This window comes from Epinephelus lanceolatus, chromosome 8, assembly GCF_041903045.1.
Source record: "Epinephelus lanceolatus isolate andai-2023 chromosome 8, ASM4190304v1, whole genome shotgun sequence".
NCBI lineage: Eukaryota > Metazoa > Chordata > Actinopteri > Perciformes > Serranidae > Epinephelus > Epinephelus lanceolatus.
Genome location: NC_135741.1, coordinates 31,461,927 through 31,479,929, shown reverse-complemented (window position 1 = coordinate 31,479,929; position 18,003 = coordinate 31,461,927). Strand labels below are relative to the sequence as shown.

At 39.4% G+C, this 18,003-nt stretch overlaps 1 protein-coding gene across 2 annotated transcripts; it reads left to right on the top strand.

Annotated features, from left to right (window-relative positions):
- The first annotated feature begins 1,992 nt into the window (after nucleotides 1-1,992).
- On the top strand, nucleotides 1,993-17,429 carry impdh2 (IMP (inosine 5'-monophosphate) dehydrogenase 2). 2 transcript variants are annotated; one of them, XM_078170196.1, is made up of 15 exons: nucleotides 1,997-2,430; nucleotides 4,396-4,444; nucleotides 5,081-5,182; nucleotides 5,993-6,067; nucleotides 6,526-6,732; nucleotides 6,895-6,982; nucleotides 7,104-7,303; nucleotides 8,227-8,317; nucleotides 8,624-8,719; nucleotides 9,850-9,921; nucleotides 12,908-13,051; nucleotides 13,372-13,516; nucleotides 14,027-14,170; nucleotides 16,725-16,808; nucleotides 17,020-17,429. In XM_078170196.1, exons 1-15 carry the CDS (start codon nucleotides 2,333-2,335, stop codon nucleotides 17,039-17,041), a joined length of 1,617 nt encoding a protein of 538 aa, XP_078026322.1. In that variant the 5' UTR covers nucleotides 1,997-2,332; the 3' UTR covers nucleotides 17,042-17,429. The 2 variants fall into 2 exon arrangements, with proteins under 2 accessions (XP_033485856.2, XP_078026322.1); XM_033629965.2 differs by lacking the exon at nucleotides 9,850-9,921 and having other exon boundaries at nucleotides 1,993-2,430.
- Nucleotides 17,430-18,003: the final 574 nt, after the last annotated feature.

The following is an 18,003-nucleotide window of genomic DNA, read 5'->3' as shown; positions in this document are numbered from 1 at the left end:
GAAATCCACCAACCTCTTTCCAAAGACAGCCCAGAATACAATCTGATATAGTTTTTGGAGATACAATGTATTTTTAGCTGCTATTATTTTTAGATGCAATACATGTTTGGCCACAGCTATTTAAATTATCTCATTAGGTCAGTTATTATTTATGTTGATAACACAGCAGAGGGATTCATGATACACTTGTTTATTTTTAACAATGGTGGGAAGTAATTAAGTACATACACTGAAGTACTGTACTGAAGCACAACTTTGAGTACTTGTACTTCACATGAGTAATCCCATTTTATGCTTTTTTGTATTCTACTCCACAACATTTCAGTGGGAAATATTGTTCTTTCTATTCCACTACATTGATTTAAAAGCTTTAGTTACTCTGCAGATTCAGACTATTAATTACATTTAAATACAATCAGCTAATAAATTATGATGTATTATATTAGAATAAACTACCCAACAGTACATAAAGTAGTTGAAATTTTCTTATCCTTTACCAGCTACAGTAAAACTTTAATAATTTTAAACCATAATATAATATAATATAATATAATATAATATAATATAATATAATATAATATAATATAATATAATATAATGTATTCTAAAAGCCATTCTGCATTATGAGTGACTTTACTTTTGATGTAATATATTTTGAAATATTAAATGTATACTTTTGATGCTAATACTTGTCTAAGTATATACAATTTTGAATGCAGGTCTTTTACTTGTTACCTGTTTTTGCACTTTGGTATTGCTACTTTAACTTGAGTTTTTTCCCCTCCAAAATCTTTATTTCAAACTTTTAACATACAATTTGAGCAGAAACAGAACATGAACAGAGGCACATACAAATGAAGTTTTGATAAAAACAAAGCTAAAAACAGTAACAAAACAGGAAGACAATGAAAGCAAAACAAATCTAACATTAATTAAAGTAGAAATAAAAATGCAAAGGACTTGTGACAAAAAGTTCAGTTAAAGATTTTAAAGACAGCGCAGAAGAAATCATTGACAAGTAGTGTTCTATTTCCTTAATAAATACAGGTTTTAAGGTTTTATATTTGTAAATTTACATTTGTGATGTAAAATTTGACAAGAAGTAAAATAAGATTAATAAGAAAATTGCATTAATATCTTTGTCACAGTAATCATATCACCCACATATGATATTTCTGTAGTAAATACAAAAATCTGAGAGAATGTTGTCAAGTAAAAATTTAGCAATACCTTTCTACAGCACATTTGTAAAATTATAAGACCAAAATAAATGGGAGCAAGTATCAGGATGTGATAAAAAAAAAACAACAACAACAAAAAAACACGCAATTTACACTGTTTTATGTTTCAACTTTTTTAAAGAAATGTTTCACTGAATAAAATCTATAGGATAAATTTAAATGAAATTTCTTTTCCCTGAATTTTTAGAATAAACTTTTTGGCAAGGACCAAACTTTCTTCCTGTCAATATCACTGACAAAATTACTCAGTAATTTCTTTTAAATCTCAACTTAAAACTCACTTTTATCATTTAGTTATTTCTTAATGGATGCTATTTATTTTTACTTTTTATACTATTTTATACTAGATTTATTATTGTTTTTATTGTAAAGCACTTTATAATGATAATAATAACAATAATAATAGTAATTATTGTTATTATTATTATTATTATTATTATTATTATTATCGTAATAGTAGTATCATTATCATTATCATTATGTTACTACAGGAACAGTAAGCTGTATTAACTTGAGTAATAGATCTAATTAGGCTGCTATGACGCAAAGCATGCAGGGACATTGAGTTCTGTATGTTCCACTGAGTTGACTCCTCTTAAGAGACGACTGTAAAATTACAATTCACTTTCCATAAACATAATGATAGCAGTTATTTTCTTAAATGATCAACTAAAATCATCAAAGGTGAGGGGGGCGGGTCGGCCGGATGTGACGTCAGTATCGGAAACGTTGTCAGACGGGAATAACACACGTGTCTGAGGGAACGGTTGAAAGAACATGAACACTTGGTCCTGGCTGACAGAGAGGCCCAAGAAAAGACACACAAGCTTTCATACCGACGCTTTCTGTTTAGTGTCTAATCATTAATAGTCAGTCAGGCGACGTTACTGTTTCCGGCGCGCGGAGCAGGACAACGGTCGGAGCGCGAGCTGACCGTGAAGGAGCGCACGGGGTGAACGAAGAAAGTTCTCGGTCTGTGTTCCCGGGCCTGTGTGTGTGTGTACACCCACTCGTTGCATTAGCAGCTTGTTACTAAGTTAATTTATTATCGCTAGTACACTGAAGGACTGGTGAGGGTTTATTCGGACGTCATGGCGGACTACCTGATCAGCGGGCAGACCGGTTACGTCCCCGAGGATGGGCTGTCTGGACAGCAGCTGTTCAACGGAGGAGACGGGCTCACATACAAGTAAAGACACGAGCACTCCCACTCCTCTGCCCCGGGCTAACCAGGCCAGGCACGACTACACTCTCCACCAACCTGTACTGCTGTCATGTAATGCTAGCTCTGTGTGCTAACAGTCAACTAGCCCCTTAACTTACTGAGGCATAATGTTTGTGAAATGGAGCAGGTGCTGCCAAAGTCAGCCATCTTTGGGGGACAGCCAGTCACAATAAATACTGATCAATGAATTAATTATTTGCTAAAATAAACACATACTTCCTCCTTTGAAGGGACAGTCCCCTATATGAGTCAAGCTCCAAAAACAGTGGATGCTTATTAACGGAGCATTTCCCACAATGCAACCCGTATTATTTTTTTTTATGACTGGCAGGTTTATCTTGTCTTCCAGAGACACAGAAGACATTGTGTAACTGTTTATACAGGTTGGGCAAGTTAGTGCTCCTCGAGATAAGTTAACTGAATTTTAGGGAGTGGAGTGTCTCTTTGAACGTCCACAGTAATCACCCATTTACACTGAAAGTCACCAGAGCTCATAGCTGTCTTAAATTTGATTATCTTACATTAATAACATGGAAAATGAGCTTTTATTTGGCAGCTTATCAACAGAAAACTAAAGCTGCATGGGAAATTCACTGTAGTTTGATTATATGGACATAGTATGTACAAGTAGTGCTCCTGAGCTTATATCACAGCAGGCAGCACACAAATACATTTGTATTTTGGCCATCAATGAAGTTTCTGACTGCTTTAAACTGTCCCTGTAGACAGGTCATTGTTTCCACCTTTATTACACACTACCAGCTCTAAAGGATTGCTGTCAAGTAAGATACATGTTTTAAAAACATGAAAACACTTGTGCATTCTGGATAACAGCCTCTTGGAAATGAAAGAGGCACACATTCCTTCTGTATACACACTGGTCCCAAATTTAGGTCCTGGCTTACGCAGTCCTGTGTTGTCATGCTGGACTGTGTGGCCCTTTGGCCATACTGAAAGCATCTACTCTGTAGTCCTTCACAACAAAGCATAAACAGTAGTGGCGTGCACTGACTAGATACAGGCACTTTTTCATGTCCAAAATCTCATACTATATCTATGTCAGCGATATATTTACATATTTATCTGTTGTACAAACTGATGTCTTGACTTGCCAGATTTTGAAGCAATCCATGGATACATGAGAAATATTTGAGATTTATTGACAATAAAAATAATCATTACTTGCAGCCCTTTCACATAATGGCTTAAAATGTGTGCATTTAGTCTAACCAATATCCAAAAAGTATTCAAATGCTATGAAATGAGGGGTAAGCAGGTTACTCATTGCTCTTGCAAAGCAAAGATGTAGTAACAATAGTATCAAAGCACATGTGTACTGATGACCCTCTGACCCACTGAACCCCTGATTTAATTGATTGGTGTGAATGCTATTGGCAGTGTATTAAAGAAGTAATGGTTAAATGGCTGACAGTTACTCTTGCCACATGCTTGAACACGCTGCCTGTCTCTTTTTGGTGTCATAGTCACATGGGCGTCACTGCCACTCATACGCCACATGGGTCGACATGCCTTGCATTTAAGAAGTTCATTCTACAGAAACATTTCACACCAACACCTGTAACATGACACCTTTTGAAGCTTCCCGAGAAAGAAAGTCATGTTGTGTGGTCTGTGGAGTAGTTTAAGCCACATTTCTTCTATTTCTGAACTAGAAAATATGTGTTGCATCACATGTGTTTTGTAAGGCGCATGTTTACTCGTCACATTATTAAAAAACCTTAGATCTCTTAACTGTACAGTGAAGATCAATCAGTAGTGGATTAGAGTTACTTAAGGTTTTAGTTTTGGAAAGTGAACCTCCAGATTGTAAATTAAATCTTTCATGTCTTCATGTTTGACTGGCTGAGGCAGGTTTAAAGCTGTTAGGATGGAATTGCTCTAACCTCATCTCACTTGTCTCCTCTTCAGTGACTTCCTGATTCTCCCAGGCTACATTGACTTCACAGCAGACCAAGTGGTAAGTCGTGATGGACAAATATTGACCAACACATGAAATCTGATTAACGCTGCTGTTGTGGTATTAACCTAATCTGAATGTGGGATGATGGTGGGGACGGGAGCAGATGAGGCAAGAGGGAGGATTATTAGATGTGTGCCTCCCGTCACAGATATTCCCTAAATTCAGATCACAATGCTTCCATAAGCCAGAGCAGTAAATTATGGCCTCCCAGGATTAATAGTTGATCCTGGCATTCTCATTTTTAAAGCAGCACTGTGTAAGTGTAGCTGAAAGTGACATTTATGGGATAATAAATTCTAGTATGTAGTGCAACAGTAGAGCAACTACACAAGAGATATACAGTGAGAATACTTCATCAGGACCAAAACCAATGTCAAAGCCAAAGCAGCTACATAGAATTCAGCCATCATTTTATTGTATTATTTACACTTGTGCTTCTTCTAATGTGACATGCTAAAATGTCTTCTGCCTGTTACATGGATAACTTCGTATTTCAAAGGAAACATCATAAAAGATTTCAATTCTTTGAGGTGGTTGACTTTAATTTATGTGCTGTAACAATTTTCATAATGGTAACGTTATTGAGGAGCACTTTTTAATGTTCTCAATATCCTCCTGATGTTTTTTGTCCAGGACCTGACCTCAGCGCTCACCAAACAAATCACCATGAAAACACCCTTCGTCTCCTCTCCTATGGACACCGTCTCAGAGGCCAACATGGCCATCGCTATGGCAGTAAGTATGACACATAAACTACGGATGTAAAAAAATATTGATACACTTATGTATCATGACATTATGTTTTGTGATGGTACATTGATTCTCAAAAACACTTTGGATTTTTACTTAAAGTTTACATGCAAAGATTGATGGCAGGGGTTCATTTTATGTTGTGTCTAAAACCTCGACTGCCGGATTCTTCCATGTTGTAATCCATTTGACTCTTCCACTCCAGTGTATCAAGGGGTGTGTTTGTAAATCTAATCTGATGCTCTACACTAAAATGAGAGCGCTGATGTTTGAAGAAGAAGAGCTTTTTCTTTCTTCATGACTTAACACACAGTTAAGTTAATCCCCCGCTCATTCTACTTGGCGCTCTGCTGTGCCATCTCCCCAGACTGAGTGCCCAGGGAACGCTCTACTATTCCAAAAGTGTGGTGCTCTAGATAACCAAACGGTACCTTCCAATAGCACTCCAAATGTATGAATGCTCCACTTTGTGCCAGAGTGTGCTTTGGCACTTTGAGTGACTACTTCCGAATGCACCCAACATGTTGCTAGTGTAAACACAAACTTATGAAGCAGGCAGTTATCAGGGGCACACGGCTAGCACTGACAGTTTAAGTTCTTTAAATTAGATTAAATAGCCCTTAAATATCACCTTTTTATTTATTCTATTTAACCTTTATTTAGGGGTTTTGCCAGTTTCTTGCCAATACATCCACAACATAAACACATGTTTTTCTCTGTATCATTAGATAGTTTAAATTCATTCATTAGCACACTGTGATGCCCACACTCACCTGATGTATTGTTTCCTCCCAGCTAACAGGTGGCATCGGCTTCATCCACCACAACTGCACTCCAGAGTTCCAGGCTAATGAAGTTCGCAAAGTCAAGGTAGTGATGATGACCATCTGTATTTTTTTACTTTCTCTTTACACTTCTTCAACCCTCTTTCTTTCATTTTGTTTATCTGATCATTGAAGTTTTTTCTGTCACATGATCATTTTCTTTTCCATCATTGTTTTTATGTGTATCTTTTGTCATCTCACGTCAGCTTCTCTCTGTCTTTCTCTGTTTTTATTTACTGCTCTCAGTTCGAGAGATGTAAAAGCATGCTATTTCCTTCCATCCATTGCTCCTGTGTTCTAGAGTGTAGGCAGTGAAATGCTCACATTTGTTCATCCAACCCTCCCTATCGAATCCGTTAAACCCCTTCCCCTGCTGTTACTTTCCCTTTCTTTCCCATACTCACCCTTAAATCCACTTCCTGTTTATATTTCTTTTTGTTCTGCACCATCCCTCTCCTGCCGCTACTTATTCTTCCTCACCCGTCCTTTCCCTCCTCCCTCCAGCGTTATGAGCAGGGCTTCATCACGGACCCTGTGGTGATGAGCCCCAACGAGCGTGTTCGGGACGTCTTCCAGGCCAAGGCTCGCCATGGCTTCTGTGGAATCCCCATCACAGACAACGGCAAAATGGGCGGCAAGCTGGTGGGCATTATCTCGTCCAGAGACATTGACTTCCTGAAGGAGGAGGACCACAACCTGCCACTGAGCGAGGTGGGTGGAGCTTAGACACAAGTCACTAGCCATCAGAAACCAAAAGCACTGTGGGGTTGGGCGCAAAAGTTTTGGGAACTGATGAATCGAGATTATATGATACATATTGATAGGCCATAGGCTTTCTTTTTTCATGTTCTGTGCGTGTCGCCATCTTGACAGGTGATGACGAAGCGAGAGGATCTAGTGGTCGCACCTGCTGGAGTGACACTTAAAGAAGCCAATGAAATTCTCCAGAGGAGTAAGAAAGGTGAAGAGGATTTTAAATTTATTATTCATGACTCGCATGATTTTTATGTTTTCATTTCAGTTAAAAAACACACCAGGTGTGAATGTCTACACATGTTTAACCTCTCGGATTCCCGCTGCAGGAAAGCTGCCCATAGTAAATGAAGAGGGCAACCTGGTGTCCATCATCGCCCGCACAGACTTGAAGAAGAACAGAGACTTCCCTCTGGCCTCCAAAGACTCGCGCAAACAGCTGCTGTGTGGCGCTGCCATCGGCACCCACAACGACGACAAGTACCGTCTGGACCTGCTGGTGCAGAGCGGGGTGGATGTAATTGTACTGGTAAGGAGGACTTTAGTGCAGGTTTTAGAGGTGGAGACCTCTGTTTCCCATGTAAACCAGGGTGGATTAAGTCTGAGTGAGGAGACTGGGCTCAAACTGGTTTGCACTTTCCTGCTGGGATCAGTGTCTGACTTTGTGGTGCAGATTAGGGAGCTTTACTACTGAGGGACTGGGACTGCTGGTGGAGAACAGACTGGAAGTCAGCTCTCTCACAGATTTGTAATGGGTTAACTGGGTTTACTTTAGCTTGGCACCAGTGGTGTAGGAGCAGAATGTGAATTAATTTATTTGTGTATGGTGTACTGGGTATCAGGTGTCACAGGGTAATTGGCAGTCATCATGATATATGGGGGGAACCTTTCTTTGTCTGGTCAGGTGTTCCACCCGGGAGGGTAAACAGTTTTTTTTTTTGACCGCTGAAGCAGCAAGGTGCAAATGGAGTTACACGTGTGGATGTATGAGCGTATCTGGAAACCTGTTCGAGTTTAATGGACACTGACGTTTTGTGACGGAAAATAAATGGACGAAGTGTTCAACTGGCAAGTTTGACTCCGACTTTGATTCATCAGACACGGTAACAATCAGTGTGTCAATTAGGTTATCCCGGTGCAGCACCTCAGTGGCTTAAAGCGTTGGCTTGGCCTCTAAAATTCAAGTGGTGTGCACACTCATTGTGGCGCAAGACAAGATATCAAAATCTGTGAACTTACTTTGAGTGTGTTAGCTAGAGGCTTTTTGATGAAGATCCACATGAGATGAAAACCTTGATCTCTTAGCTGTGGAAGCAAAGTCAGAGTGCAGTTACTTTGTTCTGGATTCTCTACATTTGAGGTTTTAGGTTGTCTAAAAGCGGTTAAGTGTACAAACTTGCGGTAATGATGCTCTGTAAATAACAATGTCATGTTGTCCTTCTGTACCTCCAGGACTCGTCTCAGGGCAACTCAATCTTCCAGGTCAACATGATCAAATATATCAAAGAAAAGTATCCAAGCCTACAGGTCATCGGAGGCAATGGTAAATAAGCTTTTCTTTACTAGCATGAAAATGTATTTTCAATTATCTCATTTATACATGTAATTACACGTGACGGAGCTATTAATCAAGAATGGACAGACTCTTAAATGTTTATTCCTGCCATGCGCAGTTCAAAACCAGTGTGTCTCTGAAATATCAGTAGCCTAACTGTGCTGTGTATTGATGAATGTAAAAATCTCTTATCTGAAATTAACAGCTTACCTATTGCTCACAGTTAAAGATGCATACATTGAGAAAACATTGTCCAACTCTAACAGCCGCTCTGTCTCCCCCTCCCTGCTCCAGTGGTGACTGCAGCTCAGGCCAAGAACCTGATAGATGCAGGAGTGGATGGGCTGAGAGTGGGGATGGGCAGCGGCTCCATCTGCATCACACAGGAAGGTGAGTGACTGACATGAGAACTCAACAAACACCAACAACCTAGCTAACTGCTCCCATCCACAGAGCAGCCATTAGCCATTCCGGAGCCTCTAATGTGGTTATTGAATCTGCCAATCAAAGGGTGGAAGGAAAATCTTGTGTAGTTTATGTGCAGTTTGTGTTTTTGTTGAAGAATTTGATTGACTTTGGTTTGGCAATAGAAAGCAGGATAATACATGCCCGGCCGGTGTGCTTTTTAACAACATGATATCAGCTTGCTAGTGGCACATTCTATGTATCATTTTGTCGTAAGGATTGTCTATTGTAATTTCATGATGTTGGTCTACTCTGTACACACATCTGTTACACGTCCTGAGGTTTTTCCTTATCAGCTGTGAGGGTCCATGACAGAGTAAATTCCCCTGAGGCAAATTGTGATCTGTGATATTGGGCTTTATAGACTAAATTGAATTGACTTGACAACTCATTGTGCGTCTAAGACTCCTCGGGAGTCACAGATGGGAAAACAAGCATGTCACAATTATTTTCTTGTCTTTCTTATAGTCTTTGACATGCTCTGTACTTCAGGTGTTGACATTTCTGATCCCAAGAGGCTGTCTCTGGTGCTTCCTACCTGATCTCCTTTGCAAGTCATGCAGATTATTAAGGAAACACCACCTATGATTGGTAGGGGTTCAGTGTTCAGTGTTTAGTCTGACATTCGTCTAAAACCAAGTCATGGCAGGTACCATGATCACCTGATCTGACATTGTGACCATCTGGAAAGTAGTTTGTTAAATTGTGCAGTTTGGATTGTTACAACAAAGTTTGGATTTTAAATTTCAAGTTGTCATGGGGATACATTTAGCTGTGATTTGTCTTGTGTAGTTCTGTTTGTGCTTCTTGTTGTCTCTGTCTTGTCTTCACATCTTGTCCCAAGACTCCTCTAAAATCATTAGCACTATTTGTTCTTGTTCATTTTCTTTTGCTTATGTTTTTTTCCACTTTTGTCTGTCATCTTCATCTTCTTGTCTTCCTACCTGCCTCCTTCTCTTCTTGCTCTGCTCTGTCCCTCTTTAATTTTCTCCGCTGCCTCCTACCCTGGTGTTTCTGTGGTGTGTGTTTGTGTGACTGTGTGTGTCCTTGTCCAGCTCCCCCAAGTGTACCACCAGCAATAAGACTCCACAGCCCCAAAACCCCAACCACTGTTACAGGATACTCCAGTAAGTTTCCTTTCGGCCTGCACTGGGCTCCTATTGGCTTCACTATCACAGTGTGCCTGCCCCCCCTCACAGCCTGCTGCACTGATTGGTTAACAGCTTTGCATCAGTGAAAGTAGTAGAGGTAGTGGTTGTTTTGAGAGCTGGCCTTGGGTGTTTGAGGTTTTGGGGTTTTTGCTCGTTGCTGTGTCCTCACTAATCTGTCCTGAGTGAATGTTGCTCTTCCTCCGCTCACTTCACTGACCTTTCAGTCTCTGGTCTTAACAATGTCATCAGAATGAGACACCATCCATTTGTGTCCTTGGGTTGCTTGTGGATACAATTGGTCAGGTGGTAGCTGGTTTATAGGCACAGTTTGGATTTTTTAAGTGGGGTTTGTATGAGGTACTTATCCATAGTCAGTGTATTACATACAGTGAACATCTGTTTGGAGAAGCAGGCAGGATTACCAATACTGAAGCTCAGCAATGTAATGCTGTGGACGGAGGCAGCAGCAAACTGTTTTTTAGCCACCGAAAAAAATCTTTAATTTACAGATACAGTAATTTTGTCTCATTTAATACAAGAACTGCTGGTCTACCACTGGCATAGTCAGTTACTTTGTGTTATTGTGTGACTTCACTTTGGTGAATCCAGACTAACATTTTAAACACCAAAGTCACACAATAACACAAAGTAACTGATTAAGGCAGTAGTAGACCTGCAGCTCCTGTGTTAAGCAACGTAAAATCACTGTTTTTCTCAATGGAGTCTGGCTTTGAAGAGTGGCTTTAGTTCCCAGTTGGAAATCCCTGTCTTATGGCAAGGTAAAGCATTAAAAAGTATTCTGAATGTAGCGTACACTTAGACTGTTTTTTTGCTTGTTTTTGGAGGGCCCTTTTGTAGGTGGCTAAAATGTTTTATTACCGATTCCTCCACAGCAGTACATTGCTGAGCTCTCTTGTCGCACTCCAGCCTGCTTCTCCAAACGAGGGGCACGACTGACATCTACTGTGTGTAATGCACTGACTCCTGATAAGTACCTCATACAACCCCACTTGAAAAGGTCCAAACTATCCCCTAAGGCCAGACCTTATGTGTGCTGCTTCTGTGACAGGATTGTGTTATATTGGCCCTCCCATCATTGTGTCAGTTGTAGACCACAGCTCACATCGATTTCTAACACTCATTTCTAACACATGGCATTGCAACGAGTGGCTTTTTAGTGTCGCTGGCAGCCACTGGGCGTCTGATGAGCAGAGGTGGTGAACCTGCTGAGGTGGGTGGGAGCAGGCAGGTTAAATTTCAGCTGGCACCCCTGTTTCATGATAAATTGTCATGATCAAGGATAAAGCTGCCTTGATAAATGTGTCTTTGTTCAGCTGTTTGTGTATATACTTATTTCAGTCACTCACTTTCTAATCGTCAACATAGTATATTCAGAGTTTGCCACGGCTGTCATCTGGGATTGTTGCACCCAAAGTGACATTCTTTTGAACTGTAGCATGGCTGTATGAGAAGACGCATCAGCATCGAGGCTGTGAAAAGATGTGTTGTTTCTATTTCTGTGTCGTGTGTGTCTTTGTATTTTACCTCTGTCACGTTGTCTGAAATGAGATGTACAGGTCGGTAAAAACATGGTTATATATCTCTTAGTTTGAACATGTGGGGCTGCACAGATAATAATCACATACACTGACTGTATATCGTGACACATATACCTAATGAAAGAAGATGTAGCAGCTGTTTCACCTCAACAGCAGTGTTTTAATTAGAATTTAGAAGCCAGGATGACTGACCGAGACCCTCCGGCTGCTGTAGTTCAATACTTAAGTTACAGTTCTTTCCTTTCATGAAATCAACCTTAACATTTTTGATTCTATTTATAGTTGCCATTTTTCAGTAGCCATTCAAAGTATTTGCATTCTGTAATACCTCTCTATATAGTAGTGTTCATTGTTATTGTCTGAGTCTGGATTTACATTTCTGAGTTTGCCTGGTGTGAACAGTACAAAAAATATAAACAGTACTAAACCTCACAACCATCAGCACCTAAGGGTGATTACAACTTTAAAAAATGCTGATATCCTGTACAAAGAGGCCTTTGCAATGTTCCCTGTTTAAGATCATGGCCATAGCAAGATAATTGGGACAAGTAGTTTGGTAAGTACCGTGCAGCCCCGAGTTCACAGGAAGTAAAACAATCCTCCTGGTTAAAAAAAGGAATTGGGATGTTTCTCTTTAGTGGCGTGTTGTAAATTTGACCATTAGTGTCTCTTACTTACTGTTAGTGGTTGACATGTTAGAGATGTAATTAAAGTTGATGAGTGGTCTTCAGTTGAAAAGAGACAGGATATATTATGAGATGGATTGAGTGTGTCAGTGCGGTGTGTGTGTGTGTGTGTGTGTGTGTGTGTGTGTGTGTGTGTGTGTGTGTGTGTGTGTGTGTGTGTGTGTGTGTGTGTGGGATTTGTCTGCTGATGTGACAAGTTTAACTTCCTCATTCTAACTTGTCTTTGACTAACATGACAATAGAAAGAGACACGTTCCCAGTCTGTCTGCTCATTCACAGTGTGTGAGATTTTTTTTTAACATCACTGGGAGTTTCCACTAAGCATGCCTGTCAAAACTCAGTTAAAGTCTCTGAGCTTAATTGAGAAGTTTTTGATTCTCAGATTATGAGCCAGCTGGTACATGGTTACAAAGCTCATCTGTATTTATGTTGCAGCGATGTTCCTGTAAATATAAAATGCTGACATTAAATAATAACTGTCTGGTAAAAATTTGACTAATTTCCCATGTGACTGTAAAGTTTTCTGTGGTGAGCTGAGTTAGCAGTTTGCATACTTCAGTTATGTGGTCTGTGGTGGATCAAGGGGTCAGTATGTAGTACAGGACTAGCCCGCAGTCATGAGACCAGAAACATGTTTTTAAGATGTTTAAATTCAACAGCTGTACACATTTTCTCACATCATTTAATCCTCCTCCATCTCTCTTCTTCCCCCCACAGTGCTGGCGTGCGGCAGACCCCAGGCCACAGCTGTCTACAAAGTATCAGAGTATGCCAGGCGTTTTGGCGTGCCAGTTATTGCTGATGGCGGCATCCAGACTGTCGGACACATTGCCAAAGCCTTGGCACTGGGAGCATCCACAGGTAGGGAATGAGTCAGAGTGCAGGAGTTTACAACTGACATATTTAGAGGACATCGTTAATTTGCTGAAGAATTTGCTGGTTTTTTTTCTGCAGTGGTCATCTGTCATGTTTTTACTAATCCATGTTACACAGAGGATTATAATTTGAACAGTAGATTTTCAGATTGTTGTTTACTGCCCTCTGTGTGAAATGATTTAAGATGGGAAAATGAGCAAAAGGCTTTTCCCCACTTAACTATATTTTAGCTTTTAGTAGTCAACATTTATTTCCAGTCTTCTAACTGAACCTCAGCTTACCAACCTCTCCCTCTCTGTGCCCAGTGATGATGGGCTCTCTGCTGGCTGCTACCAGTGAAGCTCCTGGTGAATATTTCTTCTCTGATGGCATCAGGTTGAAAAAATACCGCGGCATGGGCTCCCTGGATGCCATGGACAAAAACCTGGGCTCTCAGAGCAGATACTTCAGGTACAGAAAACCTAAAACTGGGCTCATGGTCTGCATTGTTCAAGCTGATCAGAGTTTATAGTTGGGTAACAGTCTAGACTGTGTATGTGCAGCTCAGACCATAATAAAGCAATGGTCTACTCTTACCCCAAAAGAGGAAAACATGAAAGCACGCGGTTCCCTTCCACATAGTATAACCTCATCTCACCACAAACATTTTTCCCAAATGACAACACTTCTTCCTCGTGATTTTCAGTGGTTTTCAGAGCAGAAGACATTACTTTCTTGTAATGAACAATGACAAGCCTGCTGGAAGACAGAGGGACAGACATTTTACCCAGTGATACTTATGTTAAATCTTTATTTTGATTTGAAAGTAAATATCACAGCACACTCAAAAGCTCTTGAGCCACAAGGTGGCAGTACACAGGTTGTACTTTAAATGTGAGAGACGGGAAACCTCATGAGAGTGCACCACTTACACCTTCATATCACTCACTTTTTCTGCCTCCTCTCCTCCTCTCCCCACAGTGAGAGCGACAAGATTAAAGTTGCTCAAGGTGTTTCTGGAGCGGTGCAGGACAAAGGCTCCATCCACAAGTTTATTCCCTACCTGCTGGCTGGCATTCAGCACTCCTGTCAGGACATCGGAGCCAAAAGCCTCACACAGCTCAGGTAAACACGCAGGCAGACAGCTGATTATATAAAACTACCTCTTACTGAACCCTCATGGGACAGAAATGTGTGTGCACAGAGTAGTAAAATGTAAGGGGATTTTTCTCTGTGATGCAAGACTTCCAAATCAGAGAGAGATTTCAGTGGACAGTTCTGCAGTTGATTGTGGAAGTGAGATGGAAAAGATATTTTGTTTGTGTGCACTTTTCCCTTGTAGCCCTCAAACATACACTGCCCCTGAAATGGCACTCAGTCATTAAACTATGAGAAACCTGTGTTTAAAAAAAAAAAAAAAAGTCAAACTAAGGTATGTCATTAAAAATTAATTTAATAAAAGAAAGTCACATCAGTAAGCTATTAAAAAATATAGTATGCCAAAAAAAAGTCAAAAGTCATAGTACAGTATGCCACTAATAAAGTTATGATAAATGATGTCATTAAAAACAGTAATAGTATAGTACAGTATGCCAAAAATCTTGACAAATGTAATACAAAATGAGTTATAGTATGCTGTGTGCCACAAAAAAATTATAGTATAGTTGTCATGAATAATGTGATGACGGAAGTCATAGTATGCCACAAAAAATGTCATGAAACAGTGTCAAAATAATTTACATTAAAAATTCATAGAGTATGCCATAAAAATGCCACAGGTCACAGTATAATATGCCCTAAGTGTCATAAGAAATATTATGAAAAAAAGTGATTATAGAGTATGCCATTAAAATATCATACAAAAGTAATAGTATGTCAAAAGTGTCCATTATTGTCATTGTATGGTTTGTCATAAGTCATAGTATAGTATGCCATAAAATAGTAACATGCCATAAAGACTGTCAAGTCATATTGTATGTTACAAAATGTCATAAGTCATTATGCAGTATGTCAAAAAATAATTTTAAAAATCTACAGTATGTCATTAAAAAACTAATAGTTTAGTACAGTATGCCATGTCATTAAGTGTAATACAAAAAAGTTAGAGTATGCCTTAAGTGTCAAAAAAACTTTAGCAGACAAGTTTGCAGCATAATGTGCCACAAAAATGTTCTAGTGTAGTTGTCATTAATAATGTCATAACAAATTCATAGTATAGTATACCATGGAAGAGTAGTAGTAGTAGTAGTAGTAGTATGCCATTAAAATATCATAAAAATGTTGTACAAAAATAAGAGTATATAATGGAAAGTGTCATTAAAAAAATGGCATTAGGTCATAGTATAGTATGCCATCAAAGTGTCATAAAAAAGTAACAGCATGCCATAATGTGTCAAAAGTCACAGTATAGTGTAGTCATAAATTCACAGTGCAGTGTGTCATGAAGATAGTAAAAGAAGTTATAGTATGTCACAAAAAATATAGGATAGCATGCCATAAAAATGTCAGAAGGTCAACAGCTGTACACATTATCAATATAGTATGGCAAAAAGTATTTTAAAAAATACAGAAAATGTCATAAAACATGTCAGTGTCATGAAAGTCATAGTGTAGTATGTAATGGTGCGTTCCAGGCAACCCGTAACTCTTGTTTTCACAACCTGTAACCCGTGAAAGTGCACTGGAACGGCAGTCAAACCCGTAACTTCTCACCCGTGAACTCGTACCAGATGGATGTACTCCAAGTTACGCTTTCTGACGTCACACAGCCCTCTAAACCAATTACCTTACGGTAATGCGGTGTTGATGCAGGTGATACATGGTGAGAAATAGACATAAAATAACCCTAATCTTAACGCATTATTGGCAGCCGCTCTAACAGCTGGTTTCCAGTGCAAGAATAATCAATATAAAGTATGTTTCCAAACACACAGATAACATAAAATGAAAAGTATAGTAGCATGTGTGACCTTATGCGCCGTTTCTCCTCCTCTGTTTCACTCAAATGAGCAAGGAGCAGGCACCTTTGGCGATAGAAATAATGGGGAAACAGCACAAACAAACGGTTCGCCATGTTCAACGTTAAACAGGAAGTAACTGGCAGTTTGCCGTAACTTTCCTGGAATGCTACAAAGTCGTAACTCATGACTTGAAGTTGTGACTTACGAGTTCAAAAGCCTGCCTGGAACGCACCATAACAATACATATCATTTAAAACTAATAGTACAGTATGCCAAAAATGTCATTAAGTGTAATATAAAAGAGTATGCCTTAAAAGTGTCAAATGATGTAGCAGAAAAGGTCGCTGTATAGTGTGCCACAGTAATTTTTAAGTATAGTTGTTATTAATAACAGGATAAAGGAAATCATAGTATGCCATAAGAAAGTCATAGTAATGTGGATATAATACCAGTTACCATACTGGAAGTCTTACCATTTCATGTACACATCCTGACTGAGTGCTTCCCCTACAGTTTATTAAAGATTAACTAAACAGCAATGTTTTTGTATACTAACAGCTAAACAGTATACTCCGACAATTAGTATGAAATACATACTGAACAGAATTAGCACGTAGTTTGGATTTGGGACCCCTCTTTAGCCTTGGTACTTGCTCAGTGTTTGTCACACTATATTCTTACCCCTGTGGCTGTGTGTTGCTCTTCTTTCCTCCTGGCAGAGCCATGATGTACTCTGGGGATCTGAAATTTGAAAGGAGAACAACATCAGCTCAGATGGAGGGTGGAGTCCACAGCCTGCACAGGTACACACACAAAGCTATGCAGATAGAACTTTGTTTTGTTAAGTTTCATGTTCTATCATCTTAAAAAGTTTTAGTTTCACGTCACTGTACAAACTTTTAGTTAAACGTCCTGATTAGTGCCTCCAGTCTGTCTTCGCAGGAAACCTCAGGGAGCATCATGGGTAGATGTGCGATGTTTTCCCTCACTGACCAGCTCTTCTTTCTCCCACAGTTATGAGAAACGTCTGTTTTGAGAAGAAGCCAGCCGTTTTGCTGTTGAGCCTGCAGATGAAGATTCTTTCCAACAGACACAATATGCAAAAACACTACTTGCCGGACCCTCTTACATCCATACTCAACACAAACACACACACCTGCCGAAGTTCTCATAGAAACTAGTCTTTAAAGATGCGCTCTCACACACACTGTATTCTTCCAAGGATCCATCAGTCTTCCTGCCAGTGTCATCTATGCATTGTCTTTGTCTTTCTGTGTGAAGGAGGGGAACTGAGCATTTATCAATCAGTGCACGTGTGATTGACTCCTCCAATGCCTTTCATGTTGTGATTCAAATTAAATGTCTGGTGTGTCCATTTTAAGGCAACAAAGTTGTCCAGTAATAAAACTCGTGTTTTTCCACAAGCTGCTGTTGTCTGTTTGGGTCATTTGGAATAGAGCAGAAAAAAAAAAAAAAATAAATAAAAATATATATATATATATATATATATATATATATATATATATATATATATATATATATATATATATATATATATATATATATATATATATATATATATATATAAAAATTTTAAAGATATTTTTCTAGGCATTTTGCCTTTAATTGACAGGACAGGCAAGTGTGAAAGGGGGAGAGAGAGAGAGAGGGGATGACATGCAGCAAAGGGCCACAGGCTGGACTCAAACCTGGGCCACTGTAGCAACAGCCTTGTACATGGGGCGCCTGCTCTATTCACTAAGCCACCGACGCCCTGTAGAGCAGAATATTTTAAAAAGATTTGTGTTCATATCTAGCACATTTAAACAGGATTTACTATTACAGATAAAAATTCTACAGGGTTGATGATAAGGCAGAGTAGTTATCATCTGAATCAATCGCTGGCTTCTCAGGTTACCTTCAGAGGAAGAAGCATAGAGGACGTGCTGCAGCTTGTCTCTAATCACAAACGGTCACCAACAACCAAGAGATCTAGTT

Excerpts from the sequence above, each read along its gene's own strand:
- impdh2 (XM_078170196.1), top strand. The coding sequence starts at position 2,333 with ATGGCGGACTACCTGATCAGCGGGCAGACCGGTTACGTCCCCGAGGAT. Across the intron at positions 2,431-4,395 it reads GGAGACGGGCTCACATACAA|TGACTTCCTGATTCTCCCAG; the intron begins GTAAAGACACGA and ends TCTCCTCTTCAG. Across the intron at positions 4,445-5,080 it reads ACTTCACAGCAGACCAAGTG|GACCTGACCTCAGCGCTCAC; the intron begins GTAAGTCGTGAT and ends TTTTTTGTCCAG.